We start from the raw sequence: 18,348 nt of genomic DNA on the forward strand, positions 1-18,348 counted from the left end.
AGATTCCCAAGGCACTTGTGCATATTTTTAAATGCATGAAGGTCCTGATCCTCAGCTGTGTAGTGGGGCTATTTTGTTCCACTCTGCTACACCCAAAAGCTATAATGTCAGGCTAGTCAGCTCTGCAGCCAGACCACACTTGCATGTCGGGATTCTTTAGCAAAACATTTCCTATTTCTCTTTTCAACCCAACGTATTTTCATGGGAAAGGAATACTACCCATCCTAACATAAATTAGATTGCTTGCTGCTCTGTGTTACACAAGAAGATTGCACTGTGGCACCTATGTCACAGCCTCAGGTGAGCACAGTCCTGATCCAAATCACCTCCTTTGTTTTCCTGCCTCTGAGTCATACCACAGGCACTGAGGATTCGGTCTTTAAATTTAACTTGAGGTATGGAATGCAGTGTTTGACACAGACCAAGCTAGGTTACATGAATGGTTTTGTGTACTGTGGTCTAAAACAAAGCTCTCTAAATTTCCCAGTAGGAAAAACAATTGAAAACAGATGCACATGGTTATTAACATATTAGACTGCTGAGCAATTGTAGGCAGATCACAGATCACTAGATACAAATCCTAGTGTAATCATTCAGGCAGGCATACATATTTACTTCAAAGGGGATCTATATTGGGGAAATGAAGTTTCAGGTAACTAAACTTGGTCATGTAAATGTCTCCGTATCTCAACTTTCTTACAATGGAGAAATATAGAAGTAAACGTTATATAAATATTTTCATGCCAGGGCCCATCTTGCTTTTCCGTTTTGTAGAGGTTTTCTAGCAATACTACTTACATGAGCAAGGATGCTAATTTAAAACTTTGGGCATACTTGTCTATGTACTCAGGTAAGTTTACAATGTGCTTTCTTTGAAAAAATGAATTTGAAACTGGCAATGAAAAGAGGACAGATGTGTGATTCTCCCAGCTTCTTTCTGTTCCTGGGAGGATTTCTGCAGATGAAACGGCAGGTTTAAAATGGAAAAAAATGCATTGCTAGATTCTAGCAACCTATATAATTGCTTAACCAGTTCCTGCAGGAGGATATAAATCTCTGTGTACAAATATATCGTTTTTTTTCATAAACAAAGTGCTTCTAAAGCAAACAAAAATGAAAAAAAAAATCAGCTATGGAGATGAAATACTGTCTCAAAGAGATGAAAAAATCAAAAGTTGAGACAGAAACAGGGTGTACTCACCAGAACTTATAAATCTAGGTGTTAAACTTACCTTACATGGCAGCTGTTGAAATATGTAGTGTGGCATACACATTGATCTGCTGCACTGTTAAGTGCCTCAGGTATATTCTAATAAGAGACAGTTCCTATCCTGTGCTTCCCCATTACGAAAAGTCAGCTTCATTAGGTGACACCTAAATTGCTCACAGCAGCCAAAAACAGGGTCAAAGGACCTTACTTTTCTCCCTGAAAGAGGAATTTTATTACTGAATATTTTCCAATAATTAAAACAAAAGGTCAGATTAATGGTTGTTTGAATTTGAAATCATTTTTTCTCTAGTCCTTATGGAATGTCTGGATAAGAAGACTTTAAATGAAGACCACTTTAATTGCATGAAATTTGTAGTTAAAATTTGCATTTTTAATGTACTCTTCATGATTTTCAATCCCAGTGTAAATGCACGTAAGAAATTACCTGTGCATTTGTATTCATTAGTATGACTGTGCTTTTAGGGTCATGAGTAAAATAGCTTAAGTATATGTGCTTTCAGGAGTTTCTTGATACAAACTATGATGGCTAAATATAAATGTAATTTCATTAAGTTTTAAGTTTTTTCTTCCCTTTTCTCCCTCCCCTGTCTCCCGAACTGCCCCCCTTCAGTCTCTTGTCCAGTTCTGCTAGACAGTAAACTTCGTGCATTTAAAAAAAACCCAACCAAAACCCTATCTTTAGCATAGCAATTTAAGATACTCTATAGTTTGTAGTTTTCCTATCAGCTGCCAAATTTTTTCAGTTATCACTCAAAACCACCACAGCTTTTTATTATACAATTGCATATGTACTGCAGAAAAAATATTTTAGCTGTCAAATAGAAAATCATGCAAAGATGTAGCCTTTAATATCACAGATACAGAACCAGATGCAGAATCAGATGCAGGCTCTTTCAGATGAACTGATACAGGAATGGGAGTCAAAATCCAAAATACTAATCTTACAGTTGTCTGACATGCTGCAGAATTAAGAGCTGGAAAATGGGTATTTTATCCTAACAGACTGAGATTATTGTCAAAACAAACAACCAACCTCACAAATATTTACAACTAAATTAAAAAATGCAAAACAAATCAAAATGTTTTGTTGCAATAATTAAAAAGTGTTTAAAGAAGAGCTTGATTTCTTTTGAGGGTATTTGCAACTTTTTTCAAATGTTGAAATTTGACAAAATCCATCCTTTTCTAGACCATTCTAGAATTTTGCATTTTCCATGGGAAATAAGCTTTCCACAAGCTCTTCTCACTTAATACACAAGGTTTGAAAAAAGTGTACATGTTTATGCAACACCGGAACGAGGAAGAAATGAGAGGTTTGTAGCATTAGCTGGACAGGACATTTCACTGAGATGTCAGTAGTGTGAATAACACAATAACTCTGAGATGCGGTAGACAGTAATGTCTATGTATACTGACATAAAATTGTTTCCTCTGTACAGTTAGGAATCTCCATGTTTTCTCTGAGATACCCTGACTGCTATTTAAAAGTCTGTCTTAACCAAAAGATTGTCTTTCCCCTGCAACAATATTAAGAAATGGAACTTCCATTATCATAGTGCAATCCAGCTTAAAATCTTTACTTTCTTTCTGTAGCCATTATTAATTACACAAAATTTTGCAGCTACAATCTGGCATCTCAAACTTCATAGAATCATAGAATCACAGAATGGTTTGGATTGGAAGAGACATTTAAAGATCATTCAGTCCAACCCCACCAACATGGGCAGGGATGTCTTGCACTAGATCAGGTTGCTCAAAGCCCTGTCCAGCCAGACCTTAAATACTTCTGATGATGGAGCATCCACAGCTTCTCTGGGCAACATGTTCCAGTGTCTCACCACTATCACAAAAAATTTGTTTCTTATATGCAATCTAAATCTACTCTCTTTCAGTTTAAAACCATTGCCCCTTGTCCTGTCACTACAGACCTTGGTAAAAAGTGTCTCTGGCTTATAAGCCCCCTTTAACTATTGAAAGCCCACAAGGTCTCCCCAGAGCCTTCTCTTCTCCAGGCTGAACAGCTCCAACTCTCTCAGCCTTTCTTCATAGGAGAGGTGTTCCAGCCCTCTGATGTTTTTTGTGGCCCTCCTCTGGACCCACTTTAACAGGTCCGTGTCTTTCTTATGCCAGGGACCCCAGAGCTGGATACAGGACTCCAGGTGGGGTCTCACGAGAGCAGAGTAGAGGGCAAGAATCACCTCCGTCGACCTGCTGGCCACACTCCTTTTTAAGCAGCCCAGGATGTGATTGGCTTTCTGGGCTGCAAGTGCACATTGCTGGCTCATGTCCAATTTTTCGTCCACCAGTACCCCCAAGTCCTTCTCTGCAGGGTTGTCCTTGATCAATTAATCCCCCAGTCTGTACTGATAGTGGTGATTGCTCTGACCCAGGTGCAAGATCTCAAACTTGGCCTTGTTGAACTTCGTGACGTTTACATGGGCCCACTCCTCAAGCCTGTCAAGGTCCCTCTGAATGGCATCCCTTCCCTCTAGTGTATCAACTGCACCACACAGCTTGGTGTTATGTGCAAACTTGCTGAGGGTATGCTCAATCCCACTATCTATGTCATAACGAAGATATTTAATAGTATTGGTCCCTGTACGGACCCTTGAGGGATACCACTCGTTGCTGGTTTCCAAATGGACATTTAGCCATTGACTGTAACTCTTTGGACATGGCCATCCAGCCAATTCCTTAGCCATCTCACAGTCCATCCATCAAACCCATATCTCTCCAATTTAGAGGTATGAATGTTGAGGGAGACCATATCAAAGGCCTTATAGAATTCCAGGTAGATGATGTCCATAGCTCTTCTCTTGTCCACTGATGCAGTCACTCCATTGTAGAAGGCCACTAGATCAGTCAGGCATAATTTGCCCTTAAAAAGTTCTTGAAAATATGTGGTGATGTATTCAGAAACTTTTTGGTTCTAAAAAGAAGCATTCTTTTGCAAGTATTATGGAGGTGCTGCTGAGTTTAACCTCTCTGTTAGAAGTGATTTTTCTGTAGCTATCATCTAGAAAAGTAAATAGGTATTTCTTGTTATGATATGTCATTTTTTATGTTTCCTGGCAACTCTCTCTGCAGAAGTGAATTCATGAGGGTTGCAACAACTGGCTAACATAAATAGCACTCCATTGCTCTGAAAGAAGCATCCATCTTTAGGGAATGATTTTTTAAAATGGTGTCGTTAAAGATGGCAGCCTGAAATACTAGACAGCGCTCAGTGATACACAATGCTTTTGAAGTAACCAGAGGCAGAAACATTGTCAAGTAGTTTAATAAGCATATGTTTCTAATGGGAAGTAGTCTCATAAATAATGGCTTCTTAAGAGGTGATTGTTTTTCTTTGTCTTTTAGCACCACAGACTTCCAGTTTTGAGCTTGGCTTGTGCGAGTGGCATTCAGATCAGCTGGCTGAACCTGCTATACGGGCACGACTGCAAGCCGGGCACAAGATTGCCTCCTGTTCCTTTCTGAAAGATTGGAGCAACAATACTGAAGGTGGGAAATTTAAGTTAATGCACAATTACTAGCTGTCATGAAGAATATGGTGCTTTTTAAGACAAGGTGGTGACCCAATGTAGAAACAGAACAAAAAAATTAAAAGTAATTGTGTGTATTTTGTACTTGAATTATCTTTTGATTTGACCATTTAGTAAGGGCACTGCAAACACATGTGCTGGTAAAACATGAAAGATTTTAATGTAAGAATTCCTATATAAGCTAGTAATTGATTTATTCTCCAGTTAGTTCTTTGTATGAGATCTGTGCAACAATTTGGTAAAATTAAATTAAATCCATCTAAGCCCACAGCCCCTGTGTGTGTTTTTTCTGTTTGTTTTGGTTTTGACACTTGGCAGTTTTACTTCTGTAGTACTACTATGTTTAAGCATACAGTCAGGAATTTCACTTTAAACCTTTAATCAGGGGAGCTGTGGAGAAACATTTATTATACAAAATAGTTTATTACTCTTAAAAACAACAAAATTAATCTAGTCACAATTTTCAGAAGTAAAGAGTAGCACTTGTTTTTGAAGTCACTGTGTAGTGCCTGTCTACAAGTTTATGGAAAGGTTTTTGAAAGCTTAATGGATATAAAAGTCTAAATGTTGTAATGTTAAATGGAATCACCTTGCTAGCTAAGTGTTTGGCTTGTCTACTGAGACTGCCTTCAAAGTAGTTAAGTAGCACTAGTTGTAATAGTATAATTTGTGATGTAGCTTTGAAGAACTGATAGTGTGGAGATTACTGCTTGAACTTTGAGCCCACAGAAATGGATTACATCTCACTGATAGCAGCAGAATGAATGCTTAGGTAAGTTTTCATTTTAGAAAGATTTTTAAAATAAATTTTAGCATGCATTTCAACACACTCTGGTGACTATAAGTCATATAATGGAATAACACGCAAAAGTGCTTGAGTGTACACACTCTGTTAAGATGAATTTTTGCATGTTAACATTTATGTATAACAGAGCATATAGACGAGTAAAGCAGATTTTTTTCTCATCTTTAAAAAAAAAAAAGAAAATAAGTCACACCACCTTTCAATTTCCACTGGGATATCTAACAAAAATGAGACTTTTCATTTGATTTTTTTTTTAAACACCTCCCTGAAAGGTGTTGTGTCAGTGCCATACCTTAACGTGATACCTCAAGGGCTAGTAATGGGTATGGATTTCCCTTTTATGGCAATACTGTGCTAACAGAAAAGATACTGAAATTTTGTAAATGGCTTTTACAGGACCAGGTCACAAGCAATGTCTATTGAAACAGAACACATTTTGAAATGTCTGTTGTATAGGTGCTTGGGCATTATTGTATAAATATGCACAGGTAGCTGAGGAGGCTGAACATATAACAGAAACAACTGCTTGGGGACATTCCCTGTGCTTCCACATCATAAAGGAAAAAAGAAAATGTGAGAAGAAATAAGTGTCAAAACAACACACAGAACTTAGTTCATCGTTAACATTGGAAAGTATTGAAAAACCTGAACTATGATTGCTCACCTCTCAATACATTCAGTATTTCTATTCATGCAGATCTGTTGAGGCATAAATGAAGACGTTGAATATTAACTAAAATTCTAAAAACAAAAGAATGGTATGAACACTGCAAAAATGCCATGCTTGAGGGCTCAAACTTGCAGTGCAAATAGAGCTTGACTAAGCTTTAGTTTCTGATTTTGAGCAAAGCTTTCACTACTATAAATAGAAGAGAGGTAAGAAACTAAATTATAAAGCAGAGGTCTAGATAATTATATTTATAAAGAAAGGATTGCTTATAGGCTTTGAATAATCCTCCTTTCCTGGTATACTTAAATTTAATAAAATACTTTCTATCCTTGGCAGACTTTTTTTCTTTGTTCTTTTATTTCTTCTTTTCTCCAATGTTGTATTGTAGGTACTTTCTCTATAACTTTTCCTCTTAATTTCTCTAGTGTCAAAAGTTCTTAAAGAGGTTTTATATTCCCCTGCAATACTGCTCAGAAAATACTTCTGTTGTTTTCTTTATTGATATTTCCAGCATGCTATCTAGTTTCAATAGTTCATTCTTCTTACATTGGATTCATCCAGTTTCCTACATCCAGGGGTAACACTTCTTTAACAAGAAACTAATGAAACCAATTCGCTGCATAATAAGAATAAAGATTGTGAGATGCAAAAAAAAATTAAAGGAAGTGCCATGGTTTTAAACCCAATGTTTCAGATAACTAATGATAAAAATCCCTCAAGTTTAAACATGAAAAAACAGCCAAATCATTAGATTATGTGATTCTATTACATTACTCTTTTTTTTCTCTCTCTCTTTTTTTTCTTCAAGATTTCATCCATGAATTGTGAGTTCATGAAAATTCACCTTCAAAGAGTAGAAACAATGGCAGTTCAGATTTGACCTTTTGTCTCCTCAAAATGATTGAGTGGGAAGGTTGCAGGGAATTGGTTCAGAGACTGAACAGTTCTCTGCTGGGGAAGAGAACTTGCCAGAAAAGGAAAGGTCCCACTCTGTGGCTCAGTTTTAACTGAAGACTCAGTTGTTACTGTAAAACTAGTAGCATAGATTCAAAGTCCTGTAGTTTGTGAAATAAAAAAAACATGGATTAAAGCAGAAGGAGTGACAAAAGATTTGAGTCAGAAAATGGTTAAGATGGAGCCAAGCAGCTAAATATTTATAGGCCTTGAGTTTTCAGCGTAGCAGGATACAGGCAGGTTCACTAGCTCACCCCAGCTCTAAGAAGACACTGGGCCACCTCAGCAGTAAGTTGTAAGCTCTGCTTCTAGTTGAGCTCCCTTGCTGTCAGTGGCTGATCTTTCTGCAGGACTCCAAGATTTTGCTTAGGACAGACAAAGTTTTTCTTCAAAATTGAAAGAAACAAGACCGTCCATCTAAAACGTGATTAAGCATCTACGTGGGGAAAATAAAAAGCTTTATGGAAAGATGTTAAAGTCTACACTCTTTATCCTGGCAACCATCCTAGCATCCCTTGCCAGAAACACACACATCTCTCACTCAATAGCCCTACTACCCCATTGGCCGGAATGAAGTGGCTTTTCTGGGATTCCTGTTCTACTTCCAAAAGCATGGGCAAGTTAGGCACTTCAGAAACAGAAAGTCATGAAAATTCAAGAGAACGAGACATAAAGAAGGTCAGAGCATAAACACAGTAATACGCTATGCAGTGTATCGGACTGAGGGAAATTAAGAATTTAGAGAAGAGCTGCAAAGTTTGTGACAAATGAAAGAAAAACATTCCCAATACCATTAATCTTTAGAAAGCTACTTGATAAATGTTATTAAAAAAAAAAAAAAATCCCTGGAAGAGGGGAAACAAGTAAGTACTTTAACATAGTTTATTGCTTGTCCAGTTAAACTGACATGGTTCTACTTTTACAGGCTATAAAGAAGAGGGAAAAAATAATAATAAAAAATCAGTATTTTCAGGACAGGAGTTTCTGGAGTCTTCGTTTCTGAAAGTAGGCCTCAATTTGTCCCAGAAGCGTTCACCATACTTGCATACAACGTATTGCCTGAAGAACAGTCAGTATCCCTTGTGGACACACGATCATTCTGGATGTTTCATAGAACTTTTGTTTATCTAGTGATGTTCACTTGCTTTCTTATCTCAAAATGTCAACTCGCCTTTGCCCTGTTTTTTTTTTTTGCAGGAACTTAAACTGAAAGAGGCAAAAGAATGTTAATTATCATTAGGCTCAGAAGATAAAATTGGTTGGTTTTAGAATGGCATCAGAGAATTCTGAAGTTAGGTAAAGAACCAGTAGTGTAAATTCTAATGTTGATGCATATTTCTCTTCTGCAGGAGGCAGTAGTTATAGAAGTGTAGAAGTTTTGTTGATCTCCATCAAACAGAATGCTGGGTTAAATCTATAACGTTTCCTTATATCAAGGTTAGCCGCAGTGGCATGAAAAAAAAATTCAGTGAAATTGCAACTGCATATTTCATTGTAAAACATTGCATAATGCAAAGAGTAAACTGGCAACAAAAGGGAAATAATGTGGTCCCTTATAAAAATGAACATTTTCCTTGTGAAATGACACGTTCTCCCTTCAGCTTGAAATAAACCGTGTAACATCTGCATTTGAGATAAGTTGTAGAGACATGAACACAGAAAGAGTGGACATAAGACCTTTAATCAGTCCTTGTTTATTATTTTAATAGCTGTTTCAGAAGGCAGCAAAATATTCAGTGACTCAGGAGGGGAAAAAAAGACCTGATATATTTGGTAAAAAGTATTTAGCCTTTTTATTTCTGCCAAATAAAAGACACTGTTGAGGGGATGGAGTACTCTTTTAGATCTCTGCAGGAATGTTTTTATAAGGGGCAGTAGGTCAAGAAGAGCACAAATTGCTTTTCTGCTTCAGATGGAAAGACAATATGCTTCCAACATTTTGTTGCAGAAATTCTGGCTGAGAAGTGAAGACCTTGATTACATGGTGGAGATGCTACTTCCTCCTGTAGCAGTAAGGCAGAATACTTCACCCCCACATGTTCCCCTTTTTTTTTTTTTAAATTTTTGAAGAGTCTACAGAAGTATTACTGTAAAAAGCGTATTTTCTGGAAACCATAGTGGAAGAAGGAAGAAAACCCAGTTTCCAAATATATTTTTGATTAGGTATTGAATGGTTGTAAATGTAAGGAGGCTGAGCTGAATGTGGGACTGCTTACAGCTTTTAACATGCAAAGTAACAACTTCAAGATACTATCAACTGACGTAATTCTTGGTTGCTGGGGCTATCTGTGAGTCAAATGAAGATATTTTAATAGGAAACACTTAGATGATATCTAAGTCACATCATCAGCATGACGATCAGATTCCATTGTTGCTGGGATGGGTCCACGGTTTAATTAGGGGAAAACAGTCCTTATTTTCATAGACTGAGAAAAAAAATATATATGTTTTGTGAAAAAGTGCACTTTTTTTTTTTATTTTTTCAGGCCATTTTGAGTGGTTAGAAGCTAATGACAACGCATTATATAAAAGCGCTTATCTTAACAGCTCCATGTGTCATTGCTCCAGCAAGAAATGCCGTTTTCAGTTCCATTACTCCATGGCAGATAGCAGTGTTCTCAAGGCAGTACTGTTTACTAATCAGGTAAGAAGAAACATGCATTCATTTTCAAAGGGTAAAGATACAGCTTCCCAGGGGTTACCAGCCAAAATGCAAGGAAATATGCCTGCTAGCACATGCCTGCCCGTAAGTTAGTTTGTGCAAAACAGTAACTTGGTATCATTCCACTGATCTATGCCATTGTAAACCTGGGTATTTGCCATCTCAGCTATAAACTAATTTGATGGGTGAATGTTCTGCAGTAAGGCTTCAAGGACAAACCCCAGCTATTACAGAATTGAATAATTTGAGGATTTCAGGGGGGAAATCTATAGTAACAGCTTTTCTAGCCTTCTTCCCATTCTGGAAATGGGAAAATAAGTGCTTTTCTGTATGGAGACACAGAAAAAAGGAAAGTTGCTGGCTCAAGATGTCTGGAAAGCTCTTGCTTAGCCACCTGATTTGCTTTGCTCGTGTTTTAGGGCAGTAATTTTCCTATTCTTCTACCTATTAGCGGATAAAATAGCCATGTCAAACTGAAACACAAATGCCAGTTGAGCAATGATAACTATTTCCATCTTTCTTACCTCCCTTGCCTTGTGGAGGCTTTCTGCTGTTAGAATGTTCCCTTTTGAAAGTCTTGTTTAATAACTTAATATTGACACTATTGTACTGCTACTTAATGAAAGCAAGAGCGGTACAGCTGGTCTCATTAAGTTAATGGCTGTCATATCTTGATGTTGGAGTTGAATTATTATCACCCAACAATACAAGTATTTAAAAAGACAGAGCCACTTCATTCACAAAGATAAGATGCAAAAAACCCTGAAGTGTAACACTACCAAGGGGTCTAAATATAGGAACAGGTAATGGAAATACCTTATTCCTTTCCCACTGTGTCTTCAAGTATTCATGAAAACAACTCCAGGCTCTTGCTCATTTTTCATTTATAAAAGGGAATAGTTGTATTTTTCTATGACCCATTACTGTATCAGAGAATTGTAACATAATCAGTGTTCTGGTCAGAACGCATGGAAATTTGTGCCATGGTACTTGCCAATAAATTCCCAGGTACGACGCCCATGGCAACCTTGAGATAGAATAGGAATACTGATTTCAATGGTTCACCTAAGTAGCATCAATGGACCTGATTTAAGAGTTTTCTTTCCCTGAAAATAGGGCAAATTATGTGAGCCAAAAACATGAGAAAACTCGCATTTGAGTTCCCATAGAATTGGGAGCCTAAATTAAATTAATTGATAAACAGTTCCTTACGTATGTATTAGAATAACGTTTTTGGCAGTTATTACATCAGTTCAGTCCACTCTGTTTCCACAACTTCTCTTAGCCCTTTGATGTTTTAGTTATTGAATTTCTCCTTCAGTCAGAAGTGTATTTATTGCACACAGACTTATTTAAAGCTGATATGAGTTACTCATACTGCAAAATTTGCCAGAAAAGCCTTCAGGAACATAAGCTTCTGCTGGTAGCTTCAAAAACAAAACCCTACAGATTCATATTTAAGACTTCTTAACCTGAAATGAAGGGAGGGGTAGCTTTTACACATTTTGCTACTGAATCATTAGGTTGTTTATGAAAAACAAATGAATCTTCAAAACTAGCCAAATACTGAGAAACAGAAGTGAGAGTCAAGAGCTGATTCTGACCCTGGAAGACAACAGAGCTGCTGTCCTGGAGGCTGTCATTCAAAATAGACTCTCAATTGCCTGGAGGCTCTCAATTGCACGGTCCAGTACCATGCAGTTTCCCTGCACCCCCTTTTACTATATTTATTGATCAGAACCTCTTATCTCTGAATAACTCTTGCTATGTCCCAGCATCGACAGGCCTGACACAAACGGAGACTGAATTACATTTAATGTACAGTTTCAGTACAGTTCTTAGAGGACAAGCACCACAAATGTTGCAAATATATCCCTACCCTTCCTCACTCTTTCAACAGAGAGGCCAAAGATGAGTGAATGTATTTTCTAATATAGATATTATGACATCAGTTGGAAGCCAGAGAATTTAAATTGCTCTTGGGTATGAAGAAGAATAGGGAAAATGGACTCTTTTTGTCAACAGTAACCTGTTGTTGACTTATATTTAACTTGCAGTCCATGATAATCCGCAGCTTTTCCTGTTTTATTGCTGGCTTAGCAAAGTTGCTTTTCATTCAATACTACTGCATTTGATCCTTTGATTTTTCTTTCCTAACTGTGATTCATATGTCTTTGAACTTTCTGTTGTCGGTTTGAAACTGGTTTTTGTATACTGAGATTATTTTAAATTCTGATGATGTCCTTCAGAGTGCTTGTAATTCCTCCCATTTTAGTGTTACCCACATTTTTTTAAATTTTATTTTTCATTCCACTATCCAAACAGTTAGTCAACACTATAATTATGTCAGGCCCTGGAACAAACTTATGCAGAGCCCTACTATCATTTTCTTTTAGTTTGATAGAAAACTGTTGACAGCTCCTCTTTCAAAAAGGTCGCACTCCTATTTGTACACCCATTTGTACACCTATTTTACAGTAGTTCCATCTGCACCAAATCTCCTCAATCTGCTTAAAGAACGTCCTATCAGATTATGTTAAAAGCCTTAATAAAGTAATTTCTACCTTTTCAAGTCTGTTTAGAATGAAAAAAAAAAAAAAATTACATTGGCTGAATGTGACTTGCTCCTCATCAGAAGCAGCTAATGTAGGTTTCTCACTTTCTAATTCTCTAGCTGCTTACAAGATTATTGTTAGCAATTTGTTCCAGTGTCTTATGAGTTGTCGGCTTTCAGCTGATTGGCTATAATTGCATAGTCTGTATTTTTCCCTTAACTGTAATATATATCCTTTGTTGTCTCAGTTCCCCCGTTTCCCACGCATTCTCCTCAGGTTCTCAGAGTTAGTTGTTGATAGTAAGATATTCCTTCCGTTATGTAACGTTTACTTAAAACTTCCTGATTCCCTTCCAGTTTCAGTACTTCTGGCTTATATATATTTGTAATATTGTTCTTCTATTCCAGTCCGTGTTTGCATTCGCATTTGGCAATATTAACTGTCTTACTAACATAAAATATTAACAATATTAACTTTCTATTAACTGTCTGATAAATTTTAAACTTTTCTGTGAAAACTGAAACCAGAGAAGATAATGCTGACTTCGGTCTACCATTTGCCATTCATTACTTGCTCATGCATCCCATTAAGTAATAGGGTTATACTTCTTCCTTCTATCTTCTTAATCTTTACATCTTGTATGGCTTACAAAACTGATGGAAATTAAACAATAAAAGATAATTTCAACTGATGTTTACATGTGCAAGCATATTTGTACCCTTATGCACTAAAATTTCTGTAAGTGTTCAACAACACTTGCAAAAACCATGCAAGTACACTCCTCTGCAGAAGCTAAAGGTGATCCATTAATCACTGTGGGGGAACAAATAAGCGTTTGTTCCAAATTACTCTCTGAAATGAGAGAAGCAGGGACAAAAAGATGAGTGCAGTTGCACGGCAGTGAATGTATCTGTAGAGAAATGTCAAAAATAAAAAAAAAGTTCTATTTTATAAATGGAGTTGATAAGAAAAAGTCATGATTGTCTCCTCCATCCTTCAAATCTGAGTAGTATTATCTCAAAAAAAAAAAACCAAACAAACCCAAACCATTGCAGGAAAAAGAAACAATTCTTGCCCATTTTAGCTTTAAAAAAAAATTGTTTATCGATATTAATATATCACAGTAAGGGGAATAGAGTGAAGGTATTTTGAGCAACTGCCTCCTTGCATCACCAAAATAAATCTTGAGGGAAAGTACTGGAAAAACAATACATTCAACATTTTAAAAAAAGGCTAGAGACACAAGGAATGTGCTAGAGGAGTTAACCCATGTGTACCAAAGAGGTGGAAGAATCTGACAAGCAGGATGAATACTACAGAGAAAACATTGTGAGGAAGGCAAATAATATTATTGGCTTATTAGAGCTGTATAAAATCAGAGGGTAATGTCTGTTTGCATGGAATAATAGCCAGTTTAAAAAGTTGTTGCATCTGAGGTGATTTACAGCTTTCAGTGTAAAAAACAACCCTAGAAGGTCTGGATGCTGGCACGTGCACAGAAAACTCAAGTTTACTGCTACAAGCTGTTTTTATTAAAATAAATTTGGGAGAAAGATGATCGTGGGGATATGGGTATCTAAGCTGTTAATTGAATGTGAACAAAATTATAGTATTCAGATGCATCCAATCAAATAAACAGCAAATGTAGAGTGTTCCCACAAGGTATACAAATGTGTTTGGAAGGTTCGTATATGTACATGTGGGGGAATACAGTAACTAAAATATTTCTAAAAGCAGACATTCAACCACAGACTATGGTTTTAACCTGCCATGCAGTATGGTTCCTAGTACATCATCCTTTTCTGTGTCTTATATGTGGCTATTGTAGGCTAATAATGTCAATAGATTTTCTTTGGGAGCTGAATTATTTAGCAAAATGAAGCAGTTTTACACAGAATGAAGTGTCCTCAACATTGAAAGAGTTTTGCTGAATATCTATCACATGAACAAGTTGACAAATACTTATATCCTATACTGATGTGGAAACTCACAGCTGACTTTTATTTCTGAAATCGAGTTTGTCATGTGGTTTATCCAAATTTGATCTCTTATGTCATTTAGTGTTCGGAATTAGGGTATTGGCTTGGCCCTGTCTTGCAGTTTTCCAAAACTGATCTTTGAACACATATTCAATAGAGATTTAGTCTTCCAGCTTTGTTAATATGTCATAACAGTTGAAGCCTTGGTGGGAAAGGAGCCTAAGTAATTGGCTACTTGTCAGAAATCATATCAGTGTTTTTCTGCTAGCTCAGACTTCTTGGTCTATCAAGCAGTAGACAGCATCTTCCTCCTCTTTTTTATGTTGCAAGACAAGAAAAAAGATAACTGTCATTGTCTATAGTATTGGTAACATTTCACATACCTGTCATGTTCCCTTTCATTCATCTCCTGTAAGGTAAACTGTTTTTATCATTTCAATTTCTCTCCATACAAGAGACTCTCCATTTCTCTTATCCTGCTTCGCATCTTTTTCCGAACTGCTTCTAATTCTGTAATATCCTTTGTGGAAAAGGTATGACTTTGCACAGTGTCCTAAAAGGGGTCTCACTATTGATACTTGTAATGGTAAGTCTGTTTGTTATGTATAGCCTATATTAACTTTTCCTGCATTTTTTTCTGTCTTTCTGGTTTTGCTCTATTTCGGAGCTGATTCTTGAAAAGATTTTATTTAAGGATATGAAGTTCACATTGCTACATTTCTTTTCTTTATACTGGCCTCAGCATGTTCCAGTTAGGATTATGACCAGAAGCAGAATGAGCATGAGCTGTTTTTGTCAGATTTTTTTAATCAAAAGGGCTTGGAGTGCTTGCATAAAGGGAGCCTTACCATATTTGGCACTCTTGCTGTTATCCTTAGGAGGCGGAGTGGAAGTGGGGATTGAGGTAACTCAGAACATGACTAGGACTTGTTAGGTAATACTCTACCTTCTTGCTTTACAGATTAAAAAAAAAAAAAAAAGTTTTTAGCACAGTTGATTGGGTAATTTTGACAGACCCCAAATTCAGTTCTAAGAAAACTAAATTCAATTATAACACAACATAATATAAGCAGTTATTTATGAAAAAGAAACTAATGTAGAGAACACCATGGAAACATATTGTTAAATTCAGCAATAACATGGCTTAATTTACATATTAATTAACTTTAATTCTACTAAGCTGACTCCTGATAGTTATATTATTAGCCTGTTTAATTACAGTAAACATGTCTTGTTTCCCCTCTCTCCCACAGAGCTCAGTGCAAAGATTGCAAATGAGCATATGAAGCTCTATTTCCTCACACAGAGCAATTTTGTATATAGTGGTCATTTCACTAGGATATGAAAAGATCGAGGACAAAAAATGGCCTTGATAATTTAGAGAGGAACAAAAATTAGCTTTATAACATCGTATTCTACATTTTACAGGAGGAATATGTCTTGTGGGAAACCAATATCATGACTAAGAAGGAATGGATCAAAGTGGATATACAGCTACCAACGGGGCTAGAAAAATCAAAGGTATGAATGAAAAAGACACGTGCTCAATTTTTGAAGGTACTTTATCTTATTTTTTACAAAGATTCCAGGAAACTTAAAAATTAGTTAAAATGATATGTATCCTGAAGGTCTTTCTGTTCTTCATTGCTTCAATATGAGTAAAGCTCTGGTTATAGCTCAAAAAAAGGTCTACACAAATATCATGTGTTGAAGCTGCTGGTCTTTAATGACATGCAAGAAAATGAATACAAATCTCACCATATTTTAGTTAGTCATCTGAGTCCATTTCAGGTGTTACCAACTCTTTTAAATTATGAATGCTATTAAGTGAGATGATGCGAATGATGTATGTGGGATTTCAGTGAAAGGATGTAAACCAGTAACTGTGAGAGAATATCTTTCCCCTGAATTTTCAGGCATAGAGAAGAACACAAAGTTGCAACTACTTAATTCTTAAATTCATTTACAAGTTTCTTTTTTAAGTAATTTTACATTTACATTTATTTTTCATAATTCTGTAGATAACCATCATATTTTACTGTGTCAACAATCAGCTGAAAATGTAATCTCTGTGAAAGGACAAGACTAAGCCCGCTGCAGGAATTGACATTTTGATATATATTAGAATGAATGCATTTCAGCAAGCTAGTAGGTTATAAGGACCTGTTGTTGCCTCTCTCTCCTTTTCCCACAAGGACAAGTCAGAATAAACAACCAGATGTGTAATAAGACTATCTAGAGTATCTAAAAATAAATAAACAAAAGGCTGCTGAGATTGTATGTATATATGTAGAAAGTCAAAACTATGCATTCTTGTACAAAGACGGCAAGGATCACTTGTGCTTAGGGAAGGAAAGATACTATCTTTAATTATGTGACTGTGTCATGTTTTCAGCATAGCATTCTGTTGTTTGAACTGGTAGAGAATGGATAGTATTAGAAAGCTTTTGTCATTTTGAAGAAATTGTCTCTAGTGGAAGATAATGACATATCATTCTTATTTCTTAGAAAGAAAAATACCTCTTGAGATTTCACTCCAACCTAATTCCCAGGCTTCGGGGAGTGTGTTAGACCCTTCTGCTTATGCTCCAAATCACGTCTGTTCTGGTTTTCTTCTATTTTGTTGGATACTCTTGTCCAGCTTTCCTTCCACTGTGCTTTCTGCCTCTTGCACATGGCTACTTTCTAAGACTCACGCTCTGGTCATGTCCCACAACTCCAGTTTTGATTTGTGCCTCCAACTCCTGCTCTTGTCTCTCGGTGCTTTCTTTCATTGCAATCTTCATCTTTCTGATGAATCCAAGCTTCCTTCCTCCTGCTTGCTGCTTTAGCTCAGGTAAAAGAAACTTGGAGAGCACAAGTGGGGTAATCTTGCTTTGAGACCCAGCAGAGCTGGGCTCCACTGTGGCCAGGAGCAAGAGACATTCTTCTGAAACTTCATTGCTCTAAATTAGATTGTGTAAAATCTGGTCAGCGCAAGGGAACTCTGTCAGAGAGAGAAATGTTCCTTGAATCTCTATGTCTATGCCAATAGCAGTAAAATAAACAGGGCCAGGGCACAGGCCCAAGATTGGCATGTGATAGACCAAATAATTAAAACACTAGCATGATCCCTGGCAAGGTTTTCACCCAAGCAAATTGGCCATCTCCTAGACAGTGGCTGGAACAGTTCAAGGGTTACCAGCAGGCAGGGACCAATCCCACTGCATAGACTGGATGCAACCATTTTATCTTAAGTGATGAAACAGGTATCAGTTCTTAAGCTATGCTGTGCCAATTGGTGTCTGAGGACAGTCCCTAGCCCATTTTATTCACCTGTGAGTGTAACTGAAAATTTTTCTCTTGGGCATCTGCAAAATGAGGTTCTGAAGAGACTTCAGAGCAGAAGATGGAGTCTTTAGGATATTACATTTCAGGTCACTCTTCTAAAGCACAGGGGCATTGCAACTTTTTAGCTAAATAGTTATGAGATTAGGAGTTTTTCTTTAAGATAGGCTTTTACTTATCTTCATTCTTGGAATTCATCAAACCATTATAGCTGAAAATGTTCAGAAATTTCAACCTGAAGTAGTCATACAAAAATTTCAGCTTCTGATTTGAAATTTGTCATGGTTTTGTAACAGAAAGTATGCAGTGCTTTTTACATGTAGAACATTACTGTTTTATGTAAATAAAAATCGGTTGTCTGTTAATGCAAATATTTTAACTGTAACAATCTACAGCTTATGTTTAAAGGAACACTCCAGAGCAGGGCAGGTTTCATCTGTCTGAATAGCATCCAGCTCTTGGACACTACACCATCAGAGTCACCAGGTTTCTGCTCCTTAGAAGAATTCACCTGTACTGATGGGCAGTCCACGGAGCCTGGATCAGCCTGTGACTCTCACCCAGATTGTTCTGACGGCAGCGATGAGGATCCGGCAGCCTGCTGTAAGTAAATTGCATTG

The 18,348-nt window shown here is 36.8% G+C and overlaps 1 protein-coding gene across 1 annotated transcript in view; it reads left to right on the forward strand.

The window, feature by feature from the left end:
- MALRD1 (MAM and LDL receptor class A domain containing 1) overlaps positions 1-18,348 on the forward strand; it is a 295,587-nt gene that overhangs the window by 16,183 nt on the left and 261,056 nt on the right. The window contains exons 6-9 of the mRNA XM_050890929.1: positions 4,592-4,735; positions 9,692-9,849; positions 15,830-15,922; positions 18,124-18,331. Coding sequence (XP_050746886.1) covers positions 4,592-4,735; positions 9,692-9,849; positions 15,830-15,922; positions 18,124-18,331 — 603 coding nt within the window. The remainder of the gene's footprint in view (positions 1-4,591; positions 4,736-9,691; positions 9,850-15,829; positions 15,923-18,123; positions 18,332-18,348) is intronic.

This window comes from Gymnogyps californianus, chromosome 2, assembly GCF_018139145.2.
Source record: "Gymnogyps californianus isolate 813 chromosome 2, ASM1813914v2, whole genome shotgun sequence".
NCBI lineage: Eukaryota > Metazoa > Chordata > Aves > Accipitriformes > Cathartidae > Gymnogyps > Gymnogyps californianus.